This window comes from Ascaphus truei, chromosome 7 (assembly GCF_040206685.1).
Source record: "Ascaphus truei isolate aAscTru1 chromosome 7, aAscTru1.hap1, whole genome shotgun sequence".
Lineage (NCBI taxonomy): Eukaryota > Metazoa > Chordata > Amphibia > Anura > Ascaphidae > Ascaphus > Ascaphus truei.
This window is the reverse complement of record NC_134489.1, coordinates 65,323,202-65,344,500: the sequence shown is the minus strand read 5'-3', so window position 1 is coordinate 65,344,500 and position 21,299 is coordinate 65,323,202. Positions and strand designations below refer to the sequence as shown.

Below are 21,299 nucleotides of genomic sequence, written 5' to 3'. Positions count from 1 at the left end.
TTCTCGCTATGCACCATGCCGACTCTTGCGTTCCGCTCAAGGATGTCTTCCCTCTACTCCCTTTGTATCTAAAGCCCTCTCCTTCCTTAAACCTTTCTCACTGACCCTCTCTATCCACCTTTAAGACCCACCTTTAAACACACCTGTTTAACGAAGCATATGAGTAGCTCAGCGGCTAATACTATACACTTGATACATAAAGCTTGGCCCCTTGCAGACGCACTAACCAGAATGCCCTCCTACTGTCTCTGTACGTCCTTCCTACCTACCAATTAGATTGTAGGCTCTTCGGTGCAGGGACTCCTTTTCCTAAATGTTAATTTTTAAGTCTGAAGCACTTATTCCCATGATCTGCTATTTGTATTATTTGTTATTTATATGATTGTCACGTGTATTACTACTGTGAAGCGCTACAGTATGTACATTAATGGCGCTATATAAATAAAGACATACATACACAGAGAGAGAGAGAGAGAGACAGAGACAGAGAGACAGAGACATACACAGAGAGAGACTCTCTACTTATATATAGATGTCTACCAATTCTAATTCTTGAATTTGCATAGATCCCACATTGGTTAATCATTTAAAAAAAAGACCACTTTCAAACTGAAAACAGCATGGGAATTAGATTTTTTGGAGCAATCTTTTTTTCATAGACAAATCTTGATGACTACAGCAAGAACTCACAATGTTTACTGCATCATATATTATCTGCTGTTTTCTGCTGGTTTAAACTGATATTGCTGAACTTTAAAGAACAGGCCCCAAAGACTAATTTCTCTCTGCATTTTTAAACTTTTAACATGAGGTCCATCCATGATGCTTTCTAAACAACGTGTATAATAATTTACTTCCCGTTAATCGTGAATGCATTTTTATTAGTTACAGTATATTTGATATCCCATTGTATAATTTTAACATGCTGTATGTATCATTTAATATACAGACTATTACGTGATAATTTGAACTGCCAGACTTTGTACACTGTGCATAAATATATAAACATACTGTATTTCACGATGCAATACTGAATCTGTAATAGGAGGCTGATATTGCATTATAGACTCCTGCTTTGTTGAAGATACCAAAAAAGTCCAAAGTTTTAGTTTTGCCAAATTACGTACATGTTGTACCAATTAAAAAAACTAATAGACACATTTTTACTAAACATTTGTCAACAAAAAAATAGACTCAAATTATTATTATTGTTATATTTTCAAAGAAATATGGCATTTTATTTAACATGAAATACTAATTATATATCTCAATTATACATATAGATTATGTATAATATAAACCTAAATTCCAATTTCAAATCACATTTGTTAGTAATATGATTTTAATTGCTACATTTTATTTGCTCTTTTTTTTTTTTTTGCATCCTCTAGTCTCTATTATTTCCCCCTACAGAACCCCTGTAGACCCAAACGCATTAGTTTCAACCATGTACTTTAGGGAAGAACATTTCAGAAAAGAGAAGTGTTAGAATAGGAGGTTGTGCTATGGAGCAGGATGTTGGGAGTCTCAGGGGAAATGTGATGATGTCCTTCATAGAAAGTGTGGCGGATTTGTGGAATAGCTACAAACAGAGGTGATAGCGACTAACACAGTAAGGGAAAATACTTCCATAAATATCAGCGTACATCTGCGTTGCCGCAAAGGCTCACAGCCTGATGCCCCCCCCCACCCCCCCAAGAACTGCTCCCCTCTGCACAGGACCAGCGTGCTAAGGGTTAACATGTGCTTGTTCTTTGTTGAATTGGCAACCCCACCCACTTGAATGTTTATGAGCCATGGGGACACAAAGAAAAGATCTTTTTGTTCACTCCAGCGTACATCTGCGTTGCCCCAAAGGCGCACAGCCTTTGGCACAGCTGAAGGGCAGCCAAAGGGCGTGAGCCGTTTGCTGCCTTTCGCTGATGTTAGTTGATGTTAAAGCTGCTCTATTTCTATCTGAAACTCACAAGCCCTTTATCCCCTGTACCCAATTTTCCTACTTTATCTGTCCATGAAATGTCTTTGAAGTGACTGTATAACCCTGTTCTTTTATTGTAACCATGTATTTTTTTATAACTCTGTGCCCAGGATATACTTGAAAATGAGAGGTATCTCTCAATGTATTACTTCCTGGTAAAACTTTTTTTTTTTTAAATAAATTTAAAAAAAAATGTGAAAGAAAGACAGCGATCAAATGGGGTCTGAGGTTTTGCAACAGAAAGAACAATGGGCAGGCTAGATGGGCCAAGTGACTCTTTACTGTCTGCTGTCAAATTCTATGTTTCTGTGTTTGATTGGATACAGAAGTGTGTCCAAAGCACTTGTTTAGAGTAAGCGTTTGTCTAGAGAGAAGATAGAGGTGAGGGGTCACCATTACAGACCAATAATTTGCTGCTTCATAGTCCTCACTACATTGCTAAGCTATTTTTCTGATGCGCGTTGCACGGACTGCAGGCTGTTGCTGTAAGAATTTAGTCAGCTTGAGATGTGCCATAAGAAACGTGCTGGCATTGGAAGATACGTTATGGGAAATTCAATTGAATTGACTAATAAGTCTACTGGTGACAGAAGGAGTCTTTTGGCACAGCACTATTTAGTTAATATGAGTGGCTCATGGTATAGAGAGAGAGAAGTGGGTATACCAATGGTGGACGGCTGACTGTGAATGCTATACAGGATGCGATACTTGTATCTCTCAATCTACTGTTGTAAAGAAATTGACCATGGTATCTGACCTCAGAGGTGCTGCTGTGGGCTTTTAGCGTCGTAAATTCAAAATATGAAGGGTACAAATAAGGAACAATATTAATATTGATTTCAAATAATAATATGTTGAAAATGAGCATTTATGCAGTCTTTTGTTTAGCAATTTCTAAATCCACGTTTCATACTTTTCAGACCCTTTGACTTAACAGAGCTTACAAACTATTTTTGGCAACAGTACCACACATTAATAATCCATGATGACATTTTAAAATTAATTTTGATTCATACTGAGTGTATTACTGAAGTTGATTAAAGGGAAACATTAATCACAAACCAGAGTGCTTAATGTGTAGCAAAAGGCTGTTCTTTCCTATTCTTCAGACAGTCTGATTGCTTGTAGGTATTACACCAAAGTCTATCTCATAGATATTAGTAGAAAGGCAACATTTGAGATGTGTAGATGCTTTCCGGTTCTGTTCGTGAATAACAAATTTGGATATTTGCGAAAAATGTTGTGAAGGTTTTACTCCATGTTGCCATGAAAGTTTGCATTATCTTTTTTTTCCCCCCACATATTTTTAGTAGATTTTTCAAACATAAATGGGAAAGGAAGATATACAAAAAAGAAAAAAAGGGAAGGGGAACAACCATTTTGTATCACATTTCTTACAAACACAACAGTCACATTACATATGATACAACATTTGATAAACACCATATTTTACACTCAGCACTACTAGACCCTCTCTCCTTCCGTGTTCATACCGCTATCCAGCATCCCAGGGCACCCAGACCCTATAATACTTCTTTGTAGTATGATTCAGGAATGAGGTAAGTTTTTCCATTCATTGAACATCATTGACCCTTCTAATAACCTCTATTCTGGAGGGCGGGCGTGTCTTTTTCCACGCTTCTGCTGCAGCGCATCTAGCCGCTGTTAAAATATGCAGAATCAATTTGTGTATAGTGGTTCACATCTTCCATGGGTTTAGCTAGAATGATTAGAATTGGATCTAATGGGACATGATTTCTGTCACATACTTTATTAGTTTCAGAACTGTCCTCCAGTACATCTGCATTACTGGACAATACCACCAAATATGTACCAGGTCTCCTATCTGTACACATCCCCTCCAACATCTTTCAGAGATCCCCGGGAACATCTGCTTTAACCTTTTGGGGGTGTAATACCACGTAACAGAATTTAATATATATTCTCTTTTGTTACCGTACATATAGAGGTTTAACCCGCATTCTCCCATATATCTCCCCAGTCCTCCCTTGTTATTTCGGTCTGGAAATTCAGAGCCCGCTGGTCCATATATTTATGGGGCGGGTATCCTTTTTTAAATTAGGCCCTGGTACAAAGATGATATCAGACCTCTGATATTTTTTGTTTTGCATAGATCTTCAAATCGTGTATATCTAGGAAATTCCTCGTCATTAAAGCCCTGATACACAAAATGTCGGACCTGTATATACCTGAACAGGTCAACTTGGGGTAGACCGTACTGTCTCATCAGTTCCTCAAATGTTATTAGCTTAGCTTTTTCTAGCAAATCTCCTACCTCCAGAATCCCTCTATGTCTCCAAATTTCAAAACCCTGTCCATGAAGACCCGGGATAAACCCTGGATTACCGAACAGAGGCACAAGTCTAGAAGGGGTCGACATAACCTTATACTTTTTTTTTGCCATCTGCCAGACTTTCAGAGTAAATCCAATTACTGCTGGCTCAGGCTGTCTCCCATACCCAGTCCCAGAGCCCGACCATAGTACATAAGACTGACCAACCGGGTTTTTAAGTGAGCTCTCCAAATTCACCCAGCCATAGACCCCTCTCAGAGAGTGCCAATAAACCATTTGTTTCATATGAGAGGCTACGGTATATAATATTTTAGATATTTGGAACTGACATACCACCTGCTTCCTTAGCTTTCAACATAATGAACCTGGCTATTCTCAGTTGTTTGTGTTTCCAAATAAATTGCATAATTCGGTTCTAAATTTCTTTTATATTTGAATGCGGGATAGATATTGGTAATGTCTGAAAATAATACAAAAGTCTAGGAAGGATATTCATCTTAACCGCAGTTGTACACCCTATCCAGGAAATACAATGAGAATTCCAGGCTTGTAAATCTTTTTTTTTATCTTTGAGAAAAGGTCAGGGTAATTATATTTATATAATAAACTATTGACTCTGGTAAGATAAATCCCCAGATACTTCAAAGGGGTCTTTTTCCATTTATAATCAAAATGTCATTTAAGAACCTCGACCTCCCTTTCAGTTAATGTCAAATTTAGATCTTCCAACTTTCCCATATTAACTTTATACCCAGATAACTCACCAAACCCCCGGAGGGTGGATTGCAGATTCAGGAGAGATGTCAATCGGTTAGATATAGTAAGAATAATATGATCTGCAAAGAGCAATATTTTATAGCACTCATCTTTTATTTTGATCCCTTGAATGTTTGGGGAGGCCCTAATAGTGGCCACGAGAGGTTCGATCATCAAAGCAAAAAGAAGGGGAGAAAGGGGGCACCCCTGTCTGGTCCCATTCTTGATTGCTATCAGATTCCCCTCCCCACCTGGAATCTTCAGGGTGGCTGTTGGCGACTGATAGAGAGCACAGACCCCCAATAAAAAAGACCTGGAAAATCCAAACGCCTCTAGTGTTTTATACAGAAAGTCCGACCTTGTCCTATAAAATGCCTTCTCTGCATCTAGGCTCAGCAACATAGCTTTCAATTCAGACTTGTGTGTCTGGTCGATAACATTAATAATTTTTTTTGTGTTATCTGACGCCTGGCGTTTGCTCACAAATCCCACCTGATCATAGTGGATTAATCTAGGAAGTATTGGATTCAACCTGTTAGCCAAAATGTTACTATACATTTTCAGATCCGTATTAAGCAGTGAGATTAGCCTGTAGCTACCACAACAGAGGGGGTCCTTTCCCTCTTTAGGGATCACCACTATGTTGGCCTTCATCATCTGTGGGGGGGATTTGTTTTCCGCTGAGAAAATCATTAAATAGGTCCAACAGACAAGGCCCTAAAATTCCTATGAAATTTTTATAATACAAATTTGAAAAACCATATGGGCCCGGTGCCTTTGATGGTTTTAAAGAACTGACCGCCCTCCCAGTTATTTTTGAGTTTAAAATGTTATAATCTTCCTCTGTCAATTTTGGGAGGTTATAATCTCTCAAATAATCCTCAATCTGGACCAAGCTCGGAATTTTAGCATTTGGGGTTGAGTTATCTAGATCATAGAGTTCTGAATAAAATTTAGCAAATTCCTCTGCAGTCTTTGAGGGGTTGTAAGTCACTCCTCCACCTTTTATCCTTATAGCGGGAACCTAGGCCCTCAACCTGATCCCTCTAAATTAGTTTGCCAATAAACAATCTGCCTTATCTCCCTTATCATAGTATGTCTGCTTGGCCAATTTAAGGGCCTTCTCTACCTCCTCCAGTTGTAATCTCTTGAGTTCCTCGCTTGCCTGACTCAAGATTTTATCAAATTTTCCTCGACAGGTTTTTTTTACGTGAGCTTTCCAACTTTATCATTTTTTCCGTTAAATATTTTTGTTTTTCCATTTTTAATCTCTTTCTGTATGATGCTATTGAAATGAGCTGTCCTCTAATCGTGGCCTTGTGTGCCTCCCATAAAATTGCTCTTGCTCTACAGATCCATTATTAGTCTGAAAATAATTTTTAAGTGAGGCTCCAATTTGTGCACTAATCTCCGGGTAATTTAGTAATTAATCATTCATCCTCCAATGAAATGATTAAGTCTTGGCAAAGCTGGGTCAAATGAAACTGCCACCGGAGCGTGGTCCGACCACGTGATAGGCCCTATATCTAAGTGAACCTATACTTCCAGAATGTTTGGGGTTACAAATCTATTATCGATTCTGGAGTACGAATTGTGTGGGGGCGAATAAAAAGAGTAATCTCTCTGCCCTTTATGTGAGCAACGCCATGCATCTAACAGGCCAAATTCTTTGATTAGAAATCTAAATTTCTTTGCTGGACTATATGTCATTGCAGAGTGTAACTGCCCTGGATGTGTGGACTTATCCACATCTGGGTCCAGTACCATATTAAAATTGCCTTCCGAGATAAGTAACTGTTCTCGGTTATCTCCCATAGGCTCCAATGTTTCCCCTAAAAAATCAATTTGTCCCTGGTTAGGCGCATATATATTCACTAATGTAATATGTAGGCCTGAGAGGATACCATGGACCACAAGTGGCCTCCCACCTTGATCTCTCTTAACCTCCAATGTCTTGAACAGAATAACCTGTTTTATCAAAATGGCAACTCCCCTTTTCTTGCTAGTAAATGACGAATAAAATGCTACAGGGTACGTCCCGCTAAAGGTGTTAGGGGGTTCCTGGGTGTCAACGTGCATCTCTTGCAGAAAAACAATATCTGCTTTCAGTTTCCTAAATTCTTTTAGAGCCAGTCTATGCTTAACATTGCTATTCAGACCCTTAACATTCAGGGACACTAATTTCAATGGTAATTGACTAGCCATTCCTGGTGTCATATCGCTCTCTCTCATGTGAAAGTTATGCTTGAAAAGCTTTTATGGTTGTAGTGCTCAAATGGGAAAAAGAAAAAAGGAAGGGGACTTTCTCAAATTGGGAACTTCGAAAAAAACAACAAAAATAAAATTATACATTAAGATGAATGTATCCAGCCACATCCCAGTTTTGCGGCCAGGCCCTATGTGCTTGGCGGACATATGGCCCTACTGGGGGCATCCTGACGTTGGGCATACAGACCTCCCGCCCATCCCGTACACCTCTCCCCCACCACTCTAAACCTCCTGATCACACCTTCAATATAACTTGCTCAGAGTATAGCAATTTAAAGACTTAAAAAATAAATAAATTCCTTCTAACTAGGGAACATATAAACATATATCTCTTCATAATATAGCACATTTAGAGGTAAAGGGGTAAGCAACCCAGATAAAAACATACATCACATTTTATCATTTCTAATAGAACAGTCAAAAACTGTTGGCGTTGATTCTCGAGCCATAACTGATCTTGTCCTTCAATAGAATGCAATGTCCTTTATGTCTGTGATCTGAGTACCAGATTGGTGTGCAGCCCCCCGCAAAAAACAATCCCCTAAGACTCTATAGGCCGAAGCCCACTCACCCACCGCTTGGGCCCTCAGTCCACTCGATCACCGGCTCCCTATAAATATCCACTTTTACAGACCGATTGCCCAGCAATGGGCAGTTGGCCCCCGATTCACAGATATAGCTATCCCTACAAAAGCCCAAATAGCTACATACGACTCAGCTACAAACTGATAATGGTATGGATACTCTGTTGTAATAAAGCAGAGCAAGCTCATACCACTTCGGCTCAGACCAGCGCTCAGAGGCGCTTACCACTCACCACCCGGTCAGAGTTACGTCTTATCCCGGAGTAGATATAGGAGCAGTTGAGGCCCTGTTGGTCCTGCACTCATGTTCTGTACCTGCCCAAAGAGTGTGTCCTCAACCTCACACTCTTACTGTTTGAAGGCAGTAATGAATGCTTACAGCTTTGCGTATATTTACCAATGTTGACAACTTTGCAAATATTTTGCAAGCTTTGAATGTCCAATATTGGTCAGTTTCATAAACTTGTGCGAATGTTTTGTACATCTCTAGTCAAGATAAACTATATTCCCCTTGTAAAAGTCTAAAATGTGCATTACTGCCCTTTTGGCATGACAGAATATTAATAGGCTACATCTCCTACTGTATATATTTTTCGATATTTGAAACCAGATTAAAGGGACCCTGAGTTCACCTCTCATCATTCTGACAAGATGACAACTTATTTTACCTGATAAGGATTTTACCTAATATAATTAGTGCTATGTCCTGCGCCTTCATCCCCACACTCTTTCTATTTTAAAGGTACCAAGGGTGCTGTAGAGAAGAAAAGGCTCTCTATACAAATGTACCAGCAACAACTTCTACTTTGGGAGCTTTAGTAAACTTAGGGGCATCATGCAGTAAGCGGCGGAAAGGCACTTCTCGCCACTTTCCCGCCAAAAAAGCCTATCCGTATTCAGTAAGGGGCGAGAAAATGGCGAGATTCAAAAAAACCTCCAGTTTGGCTGGCGGTTTTTTTTTTCTTCCGCCGTTGGCGAGGCGAGAAGGCACTTTCCGCCTAAAAATGAAACATTTTCCGCCACGCTGTATTCTAGTAGAGGCGAGTAGCTAAGCGGAGCTATTCGCCACTCTAGAATGGCGTTTTGCTGGCGAATTAGCCACGCAAGAAAAAGATGGCAAGTTGCTGCTGAGAGGCAGCGGATGAGTGGCGGATCGGCACTTAGAAAAATTTCTGGCCTTTTTCCTGGCTGGGATTGATGCCGGGGGTCTCCGGAGCTGACACCATTAATACCAGTACCGGACCCCCCCGGCATGCATCCGAGGCAGGAAAAATGCATTTAAAGCCCACTTCATTACCTTAGCGGTTAACCGCTAAGGTAATGAAGAGGTTAAAGAGCCGTGCCAGGTTTATTGTGGGTAGCGGGGGTGGGTGAAGGGGGTATTTGGCCCTTGTTGTTTGTTTAGGGCTTGCGGGGGGTTGCGGGTGCACTTAACCCCTTCACGACCGCCGCAGTTAATACTGCTACGGTCATGAAGGGGTTAAGGCTTCCCGCTACCCACCCGCAAGCCCTAAACAAACCACCATTGGGGCTAATACCCCCTTCACCCACCCCCACTACCCACAATAAAAAAAAACACACAACAGCCCCACACTAACTAAATAAATATATATATATATATATATATATATATATATATATATATATATATAAATATATATATATGACCCCAACAACACCTATACCCCCTAACATACAATACAGTAAGGGGCACAATGACTATTATCTACAAATGGATAATAGTGCAGTTGTCCATTTAAAATACATACAGAACAATAAATACATTAAATACATATAGCACTCACCCATGTCTGGCTGCCACGATGAAGGCCATCCTCATCTTCATCCTGCGTCATCCGCTTCTGCAAAACAGACACAAGAATAAAAACATCCAATGTAATGTCCCCTAATCCCTTAATCAACATAGTGGTTATTAACCGCTACAGTCATTAAGGGGTTAACCCACCATCACCCACATACCCTCCCCCACTAACCCCCCACCACCTGAGGCCTAACCACCCTCACCCACTACCCACAAGGGAGTCCTACCACATACCCTTGGGGCCAATACCCCCTCCCCCCAGCACATACAGTACAATAATGTTCCAAATAACTATTATCCACATAGGGATAATACATTATTTGGCCATTATTAAACACATTAACTACCGTAGTAAAATAAATAAAATTGTACTAACCTCATCAATAAGAAGGCCCCGTCGCCAGCATCATCCTTGTGGTCCGTTGCCAAAATAATAAATAGCCAATACATTTCAATGACAATCACATATCAATGTACCCCTTAATTACCTTATCGGGTACTAACCTCAAAGGTAATTAAGGGGCGAAGCCATGCTGCAATGGCCGGCCTCACATGGAAGGACCTCCTACTGAAGAAAGAAGACCAGGGCGTGGCACCAGACGGGGAGAAGACCCCGGAAGAAGATAGAAGAATACAGATGAAGATGGATTATAACTAGAAGACCCCTGGATTGCCTTGTTTTATTATTTTAATGTTTATTATTTTATGGTTTATTATTTTATGGGTTCCTGTTCGTGGATTGGTTCGTGAGTAAGCTGATCAACGGGAGTCGGTGAGTGGGTCAAGTAATGGTAAGTTAACATTTTTTTTATGCACATCATTGCTTGCCACTGTATGTATGTATGTCTAGAGAGATATATACATACAGGGTAAGAAATGATAGTGTTGTTAAAGCTTGATTTACTGTATTGTAAATGATTTTGGCTATGCTGCTATGCATAGATGTGTGCTAAATGTATTTTATTATTAGAGAGATGTAATTTTTTGGCTTCTATGCTGTACTGTAGGTAATGGTGAGGCTTGCTTTAGTATATTGTAATTTTTGGTGTCCTTTTTTGTATGATGCTAACTTGTTCTCTGTAACGGTTGCTATAGTTAATTGTGTAATTGGTATTGATGGTATTTTAATTGTTTAGGGATGTAATTCATGTATGTTAATTCATTGATGGTGACTTTATTGGATTACATAGTATACTTCTTGTGATGTAATGCTATTTTAGTTGGAATATTGTATTGTTAACATTGATTTGCAGCGTGTACATGTAGCTTACATTTTATGCTACATGTATACAATGTAAATGCAATGTTTTAAGTGGCATTTGAGGCTTTAGATTGAATGATTACATGAGATTTGTTTAGGAAATTGCTTTTTAATTCATTGAGGATGTTATGGATAATTGGTGTTGCCATTGCAGGATGGCTTCACCCCTTAATTACCTTTGAGGTTAGTACCCGATAAGGTGATTAAGGGGTACATTGATATGTGATTGTCATTGAAATGTATTGGCTATTTATTATTTTGGCAACGGACCACAAGGATGATGCTGGCGACGGGGCCTTCTTATTGATGAGGTTAGTACAATTTTATTTATTTTACTACGGTATTTATAGTGTTTAATAATGGCCAAATAATGTATTATCCCTATGTGGATAATAGTTATTTGGCACATTATTGTACTGTATGTGCTGGGGGGAGGGGGTATTGGCCCCAAGGGTATGTGGTAGGACTCCCTTGTGGGTAGTGGGTGAGGGTGGTTAGGCCTCAGGTGGTGGGGGGGGGGGGGTAGTGGGGGAGGGTATGTGGGTGATATTCTTGTGTCTGTTTTGCAGAAGCGGATGGGGCAGGATGAAGATGAGGATGGCCTTCATCGTGGCAGCTGGACATGGGTGAGTGCTATATGTATTTAATGTCTTTATTGTTCTGTATGTATTTTAAATGGACAACTGCACTATTATCCATCTGTGGATAATAGTAATGTTGCCCATTACTGTATTGTATGTTGTGTATTGCTGTTATGTTTATTGGGGGCATTTGTCCCCAATAAACATGCTATAAGCGTTAACCCCTTCATTGCCATAGCGGCTATCCGCTATGGTAATGAAGCAGCATTAATGTATTTTAATAATATTGTGCGGGAGCAGGGGGCCCCCTGAGCTGAACCGCATTGATTTGTGGCTCAGAGACCCCCTTCTTACCGAGTTACAGGCCCCGGTTTGGGGCATCGGTTACAGTGTGGACGCCATGTTTATTGCGGGCACGTAGCGTATGGGACGCTATAAACATGGCGGCGACACTGCCCATCCGATCACACATACCGGGGCCTACAACTCGGGAAGCAGGGGGTCCCTGGTCCACAAAGCAATGCGGTTCAGCTCAGGGGACCCCCTGCTCACTGTACAGTATTATTAAATAAATATTCATGCTGCTTCGCTACCATAGCAGATAGCCGCTAAGGTAAGGAACGAGTCTTTATTGATATGTGTGTTTTATTTATACTGTAGATGTGCAGAGGGTCTCCGGAGCTGAACCACTTTGGTTTTGGGTCCGGGGACCCCCTGCTTCCCGAGATACAGGCCCCTTTATGGGGTGCCGGTATCCCTCTGCTTTGTTTACATTCTGCGGTCACGTGATCGGGACCTTGAAATGCAGAGGGATACCAGCACCTCATAAAGGGGTATGTATCTCGGGAAGCAGGGGGTCCCCGGACCTGAAACCAATGCGGTTCAGCTCCGGAGACCCCCTGCACATGTACACTATGAATAAAAATGGTTTAAAAAATTATTTTTAATGTGCTGATGTTTGCGCCGAGAGAGCAGCGGATCTCTCTCTGCTGCAAACACAACTCGGCAGGGGACAGCTTCTCGGCAGTTTCTCGCCAGGCAGCCGTCTCGCCACCGGTTACACGCCATTTCATCAAATGGTGGTGGCTAATTCATTCGCCAGGGATTCGCCCCTTACAGCATACAGCCAGTTTAACACGCCAAAAACATGGCTAATTGCTAAATGGGCTAATGCATTTTTTCGCTGCTTACTGCATGATGCCCTAGGTCTTCTAATGCTGGAATCAGAATTAGTTGCAAAATACTGTACGTTATAAACAATGCAGTCTATATATATATATACAGTCATGTGAAAAAGAAAGTACACCCTCTTTGAATTCCATGGTTTTACATATCAGGACTTAATAACAATCATCTGTTCCTGAGCAGGTCTAAAAATTAGGTAAATACAACCTCAGATGAACAACAATACATGACATATTACACCATGTCATGATTTATTTAACAAAAATACAGCCAAAATGGAGAAGCAATGTGTGAAAAACTAAGTACACTCTTACTGCTTCCATAGGAATTAAGATGCTAAGTAGCAGACAGGTGCTGCTAATCAAATGCCATTGATTAATTGATCATCAGCAATTGTGACCACCTCTATAAAAGCCAAAGTTTTAGTAGTTTGCTGGTCTGGAGCATTCAGGTGTGTGTTAACACAATGCCAAGGAGGAAAGACATCAGCAATGATCTTAGAGAAGCAATTGTTGCTGCCCATCAATCTGGGAAGGGTTATAAGGCAATTTCCAAACAATTTAAAGTCCATCATTCTACAGTGAGAAAGATTATTCAAAAGTGGAAAACATTCAAGACAGTTGCCAATCTTCCCAGATGTGGACATCCCAGCAAATTCACTCCAAGGTCAGACCTTGCAATGCTCAGAGAAATTGCAAAATACCAAAGAGTTACATCTCAGACTCTACAGGCCTCAGTTCGCATTTTAAATGTTAAAGTTCATGACAGTAGAATTAGAAAAAGACTGAACAAGTATGGTTTGTTTGGAAGGGTTGCCAGGAGAAAGCCTCTTCTCTCTAAAAAGGACATGACAGCATGGCTTAGGTTGGCAAAGTTGCATCTGCACAAACCACAAGACTTCTGGAACAATGTCCTTTGGACAGACAAGACCAAAGTGGAGATGTTTGGCCATAATGCACAGCGCCACGTTTGGCGAAAACCAAACACAGCATATCAGCACAAACACCTCATACCAACTGTCAAGCACGGTGGTGCAGGGGTGATGATTTGGGCTTGTTTTTGCAGCCACAGGATCTGGGAACATTGCAGTCACTGAGTCAACCATGAACTCCTCTGTATACCAAAGTATTCTAGAGTCAAATGTGAGGAAATCTGTCCAACAGCTAAAGCTTGGCCGAAATTGGGTCATGCAATGGGACAATGATCCCAAGCACACCAGCTAATTTACAACAGAATGGCTGAAAAAGAAAAGAATCAAGGTGTTGCAATGGCCCAGTCAAAGTTCAGACCTCAACCCGATTGAAATGCTGTGGCAGGACCTTAGGAGTGCTGTGCATAAACAAATGCCCACAAACCTCAATGAACTGAAGCAACGTTGTAAAGAAGAGTGGGCCAAAATTCCTCCACAACGATGTGAGAGACTGATAAAGTCATACAGAAAACGATTACTTCAAGTTATTGCTGCTAAAGGTGGTTCTACAAGCTATTGAATCATAAGGTATACTTAGTTTTTCACACATGGCTTCTCCATTTTGGCTAGATTTTTGTTAAATAAATCATGACACTGTGTAATATGTCATGTGTTGTTGATCATCTGAGGTTGTATTTACCTAATTTTAAGATCTGCTAAGGAACAGATGATTGTTATTATGTCCTGATATGTAAAACCATAGAATTCAAAGAGGGTGTACTTTCTTTTTCACACCACTGTATATGTAATGTATGCCTACGTAGATGTTACAGGACAATTCTGCCATGTTTTTTTGATCCTGAAGATTATCTGCGAAAATCATGCTGTCATCCAGATATGCAACCACAAACTGGTCCAGGAGATCGCGAAGAGCATCATTAATCAAGATTATGGACCACCAGCCAGGGAATACCTAGAATAACTGGAAACTGAGGTGAAGGAATTACAGTAGGTGAAATTAAATATCTTATTGATGGCCGGGTTCCTATGAGGGTTATATTCCGAGTTTCATGAGTAACAGAAACAGAGTTTAGTGGAGAATCGTCCACTACTTCCATCTTCACAGGAGAGTCTTTGTGCCTGCTTGAAGTTATCTTTGGAAAAGTTGAGGTTTATGAAATTCCCCCCCTGCACCTGAATCAATTGTAACAGTTTTAGACATGTGGTGAGTACCTTTCTTAAGAATAATAGTAAAAAGGAAGTGGGGATGCTGGATGGGTACACTGCTATCCCCTTGAGTGGTGAAGAATATGGGTTGTGACAGAGACTGTAGCTGGTTCGAGTGAATGGGATTCACGGTACTCGATCTTTGTGGATGTTGAGCGGGCGAAGACCTCCTAGACTTGTTATGGCAACTGGCTAGGTAATGCGCAGAGTTTCTACAATACAAACATAAGTCTTCGGAGCGATGTCGGCTTCTTTCCTCAAAGCTGATTAGTCCTTGAACAGTATTCACCTGCATTGGATCAGCTTCTGGAGCTGGGGAAACTGTAATTCTCAACACATTTGAAGTGGAAGAAGTTGAATTTCCTGAACCAGGACTGCCTAAGGTGAAACCTTGTCTCTCTAGTCTTCTCTGTTGGAAACAATCCAAGCAAGTTCATCCTTTATCTGATCAGATAGGCCTGTTCAAAAATGGAACCTCTGTGCTGATTCATGCCAGGTTATGTCAACAACCCATCCATGGAATTCTGCCGCATACACAGCAGCTTTACACCTACCCTGGCGGAGGTTAATCAGAATTTCTTCTGCCGCAGAGCAGCAATTAGGGTCATCAAACACAAGGCTCATAGAGTCCAGGAAGTCTTGCAGATTCATTAACAGAGGATGATCTTCCTCCAGAAGGGGGGTACCCAGGTGACGGCCTCATTCTTTAATAAGGAAACAATCAGTCCTCTCAGCTGCATCAGTAGTATCGATGGTAGGCTGCATCTGCAAATGGAGTCTGCACTGGTTTAGGAATACTTTAAACTGGTGCTGGTCACCCCAACATTTCTCTAGAAGAGGCAGACAGCATGTTGACTGGGTGTGTGCGAATAGCTGGGAAGTAGAGATGGGGACTTTTTTTTTGTGAATTTGGATCCATAGCGGATCAGCCGGTTCCTTTGGTCCACGATTTTCAGTAGATCAATCTCAAAAAGGGCGATTCGCATTTTGCAGATTGTTTATTATTATTACCAATACACTCTGCGGATTCCGCAACCCGTGGATGGATTTGTAGAATTCAATACGTGGATTCAGCAATTCATTGGCGGATTCTTAAGAATTGGATACTACAAATCCATCCACAGCTTGTATCCAATAGAGCTTTTTGATAAATCTGAGCAGATTAAAACTGACCAAATTCATTTGCGGATTTTACACCGCAAAACAAATTTTGGAGCGGGTCGGATTTGGAAAAATCTGGGGACTTAATCATTCAAACATTTGGGGATAAAAATAAGGCTATTTGGACACTATTGATATGCCTACTGTCTACAAGGACTCCTAAATCCTTCTCCATCAAGGATTCTCCTAATTTATCCCCATTTAATTTGTAAATTACCTTTTTATTATTGTTTCCCAAATGCATAACCTTACATTTATCTGTTTTAAACCTCATCTGCCATTTATCTGTCCAAGCTTCCAGTGTATCCAAGTCCTTCTGCAGAGATATATGTCTTACAAATGTATTTTATTTGTGACACATCTATTTATTCAGACCTGATAAATATTTCAGAAATGGGTCTTTAACACCTTAAAGCACCAATCACAGCTATTCATATTTAAAAAAAAAAAAACATTTGTAGAACTATGAGACCTTTTAATCCATAGCACTGGTGATAATTACGGATGCTTTGGTTCAGGAAATATTAATTTAAACCCTGTGGGTTCCCTGTGATAGGAAAAGGGACCATTAGCAACGTACAAGCCAGTGAGTCTATCAATATCACAATGCCAATGCTATGTACTGTATGGTGATAAAGTTCCAATGTTTCACTAATGTCCCCAAAACAAGATGGTTTGGTGTGAAGTTACTGGCAATCACTTTGAATTTTGTGGGAGACAGCAAATATTTAATTAAAATATTTCAACAAATCATGAGCTCTGGTTTATGATCAATGCTGGTTAAGGTTATGAATCCGTGACTCAAGTTGGGGGACAAAATGGTTGGTCTGTGATTAATCCATTAATAGATGATAAACGTATTTATTACTTGTGGTTTAGACATAATTTACATTTATAGAATGGAATGTAACTAACTAAATGTATCATTAAAACACTGTATTTATCTCCATTTTCTTCTTTTGTCTAGTGCTCCAGGAAGTGGCCCCATGTTCAAGTCCACAACCGTCACTGTTAGAGATCATGTCAATGAAAATCTTCAAAGTGCCATTGTCCGGTGTGTTGACAAAGAAAACCCAAAACTTGCATCTTTCAAAAATGTACCGAACTCTTCTGGTATGACATTCATTGCTTTAACATGTTCAGAAAGCAGACAAAATGAGAAACAAAATCTTGATGATCAAATTAAAAAAGGTAATAGACACAAAGTAGGTTTCTCCTTTGCATTCCCTAAAAAGGCTTCGGTCAAACTTGAATCCTCAGCTGCAGTGTTCTGTGAATCCAATGATGACATTTCTGGTGATCATGGGTTAAATAAGAGAAGCAGATTTGTCCCTGAATCATGTAGTGTTCAATCTACTTTGCCAACAGATGCAACATTATGTCCTGATCAGGAACAAAGCTCTATCCCAGTTGTAGCAGGAAAATCTTCTGACAAACGATGTGCTCCCCAGGATACAAACCTGAAACAGATATCTAAGACAGCAGATTCTATTCTTTCAGACTCTGATGTTTATCAGTTAAAAGTGCCTTCAGGCAGTGGTGCCTCAGCATACCCTGTCAACACTGAGACAATAATATGTTCACATCAAATCATATGTAAAAATGAACATGGCAATGAAGAAATTCCTGTGATATGCCACAACTCTGAGGCAACTGATATAAAACCCACAGCTAATGACGTCCATATGGATAGTTCTGATGTTTTAGACAGTGCATACAACAACAACGCGTTTAATGAATTAACAGGTAGCTCTGAATTTAATCAACAGCCTAAGGAAAATGCACCAAATTTTCTTTTATCAACCTGTGCTGACTCAGATACGTCAAAGATAAAAAACAAAGAAGTGTCCCGTAGAAGACCAAATGAAGCCTTTGTTCCTGTGCAAAGCAAAGATGGTTCAACAGTTCTTCAGTGGCCTTCTGAAATGTTAATGTACACATGTACACAACCATCAATTTCTTATAGTTGCAATCCTCTAAACTTTGATTTTAGGGCACCCAAATCTACAGAGAATTACGAGCCAAGTAAGCATCAGTCACCCATAGAACTTTACCAGGGCAGTGATTATTCATATCAGACTGACAAAACAATTAGAGAAGATAAAAATGACAATGCAGAACTTAATGGAACTAAATTTGATGGCACCATTGTTATGTCCCAGTCAAGTAAAGATCTCTTTAACAAAAGCCATGATTTTGTAAAAACTCAGGATAATATCAAATTTGAAAGTCCCATTTGTAATATTAGGAAAAATGAAAAGCACAACGTTTCAAAAAAATATCTGGAGAAAGTCTATGATCTGGATACAATACACAATGCAACAGAGACCAAAGATAATAAAATATCTTTTCATAAATGTAGAAAAAGAAAGTTGCAAAGAAAATGTGGATGCAAAGAACAAGTAAACAGAGTCTCCAAATTCAGGCATGTACCAAGTTGTAATAACTCTTGCAACAATAAATGTATGTTAAAAAGTTTAGAAAAACAAGATGTGGGATCAAAGGACTCATTTTGCTCATTAAAGCAGTCCCCACCTTCTAATAAAACATCACACACTCCAATTGATCATGTAGAAAAGAAACTATTAAGAACACCAACATTACAGCTCAAAAGTGACAGCGGAGTTTGGAACGTACATCATAATGCAGGATTCATCAATCAACCAGAATGTGCGCACAGCAAGAATACTGAAGGTTCCAACAACGAATCGGAACAGCTCCAGTTGAATCATGGCTCTGAAAGTTTAGCTTATTCTAAAGCATTTTGTAGCTTGAGCTCAGATAAAATATGTTCTAATCATCAAAAAGATGAAACTTTTGTAAATCATGGCTGTACTGGAAAAAGAGCACATAACTCTGTCATAGATGACTTAGAATTGTCCTATCAGAAACGTAGACACTGTAAAACACTTTCTTCATCTGTCCAACAAATCATTTTGCCAGAACAAAACTTTTCTGTGCTATGTAAGCCCATAAGAAGGAAAGGGACAGAAGAGCATCAACAAACAGCAGATAGCAGAGCAAGTAGAAACACGAGTTGCAAATCCTCAGAAAACAAATCTCCTTTAGATGTGTTTGAGAAATTGCTAACTCAAGATCACTGTAAAATAGAAGAGAAATCGTTTCAAACAACAAAGTTCCTCAAAAACATGAAACAAATAAAGCAAGTAGTCGAAAATAAATTAGACCAGCTAACTCAGAGTTTACTTGATTTTAAAGATAACAATCAAACTCAATGCTTATCCACTCAAAAATTCCCTGAAAAATTAGTGAATATCATACATCAAGTCGCTCCTTTAAATGAGAAAGGGATTTTGTCTGCAGCAAAATCCAATACTTCCATTGAACAAAATGAACAATACAACAGTGAAATTCCTTACCTATCTTTTAGCGATAACACATCAGAGAAACATACACTTAATTCACATTTATCAGACAAGTTAGCAGGAGAAAAATATAATGAGACAGGTAGGGATTGGAAAAATTGTAATTCAGATGTTTTTCCTAACCAGACATCACATACAAACAGCCACACATTTATAACAACTGAGCAATTCCTTTCCCCAGCCGATCTTCCCTATCAAACATTTTTTTTCCCCAAAATATATTGTAATAAATTTAAACATCCTCACTGTGGAGCATATCACCATGTCATGCAGCCACACATATTTTCAAGCAAGGTCAAATTAATATTTCCAACAACAGCCGTTCAATCTTCTGCTTCACTACATCCACTGCAGCTAGAGCACCCTTTTTGCTCGGCCTCATTAACTACGATTCAGCATACCCTACTACAGCATCATGCTGCTGCTCTAGCTGCTGCTTCTGTGGCCGCTACCTCTATTGACCCCTTTAAACTTTTTAATCCTCAACAACAATTTATGTCTTCACAGGCCCAAGCTTTTTCAAGAACTCCATTACATCAAATAACAGTAGAACCTAGACTCTGTCCAAGAGCTACTTTCATGCCTCCAACACATGTACCAATTATTCCAAACTCAGTCCTTCATCATAATCATTTGGCACTTCCACATGCTACTGTATTTTCTCCTCTTCATTCACCGAACCCATCGGTCATTCCTTTGCATCCTCTGTTTTAGCGTTCATTTTTATATCTTCAAAATAGACAAAACATGGGGTGTAGGAATGAAGGAAAGGCTTTACAATCAAGCTTGCTGCCCATCTAATGCAAGAAACCTGTGTCCCTTAGCATCTATTGAAATATACTGTGATACAAATATCATACTTATTATTTAAGAAAGGATGGATTCAAAAAGAGCTAAAAAAAAAAAAAAGGTTTTACCATCAAATTGATGCTCAGAGTAGCATTGTCAAATTGTCATTATTGAGTTTCTTAGCATTACTATTTGGAGATTATAGTGCATTTGGAGGAGGAGGAAAAAGTTATAAATACATTATAGGGGATGTACAACATTCAGCCTCATTCTTCCCTTTTCTTAAACAAAGAGCTGTACCAGGTCTCGATTAAAAATCTTCTTATATTTGAGGAAGCCTCAAGAATATATATTGTATGTATTTTTATATTATGTCTGAAACTCACTTTCCTTTACCTTGATACATATCCTCTATGTATTTCAGTTTACATGACCATTTTCCCAAAAGGGATTACATAAACTTTCCAAAAATGTATTATTAGCTATAACACCTTTATTTGACTATGAAACAGCACACAAATTAAGAACATTAAGGAGCTAGGATAGTAATTAAAGCACTGAATCAATGGGTTATAATGCAAACTACAACATGAGTATTTAGGTCTTAGAATTTCAATAATGTTTATAGAAAATGTTTATCTACTTTTTGGTTTAAACGTATGCTTTTAATTTTTTTTTTTAACAAATGTGCACTTATTTCATGTTTAGAAACTCGCTGAAATACTACGTTTTGTACTATGAAAATGTAAAACTATTGTTGAAATATATTGCAATAATTTTTCTTAAATAATAAAATATATCTGTATGTATATAAAATCACTCATATGGTCTGCTCTACATTTATTTGCATTTGGATAAAACACTGCTTGATTTCTGCTGCTTTTCTTTTGGAAATGGGTATTGCTGGTGAGAAGGAGTAATTGATCTGTTAGCTGCTACAGAACACCATAAAAAATATTTTCCAATCACAGTACATACAGTAGACGATGTTTAAAATTGCTTTACGACCTATACAATTCAGTGACCAATATGTGAAACTTTAGCTTTTTAAATTAAATTGTTTGAAGGATTTGTTAG

The 21,299-nt window shown here is 39.3% G+C and overlaps 1 protein-coding gene across 1 annotated transcript in view; it reads left to right on the top strand.

Moving 5' to 3' along the window:
- The window catches only part of ZNF804A (zinc finger protein 804A), a 289,494-nt gene extending 268,538 nt beyond the window's left edge, over positions 1-20,956 (top strand). Inside the window, exon 4 of the mRNA XM_075608873.1 lies at positions 17,015-20,956. Coding sequence (XP_075464988.1) covers positions 17,015-20,147 — 3,133 coding nt within the window. The 3' untranslated portion in view covers positions 20,148-20,956. The remainder of the gene's footprint in view (positions 1-17,014) is intronic.
- Positions 20,957-21,299: the final 343 nt, after the last annotated feature.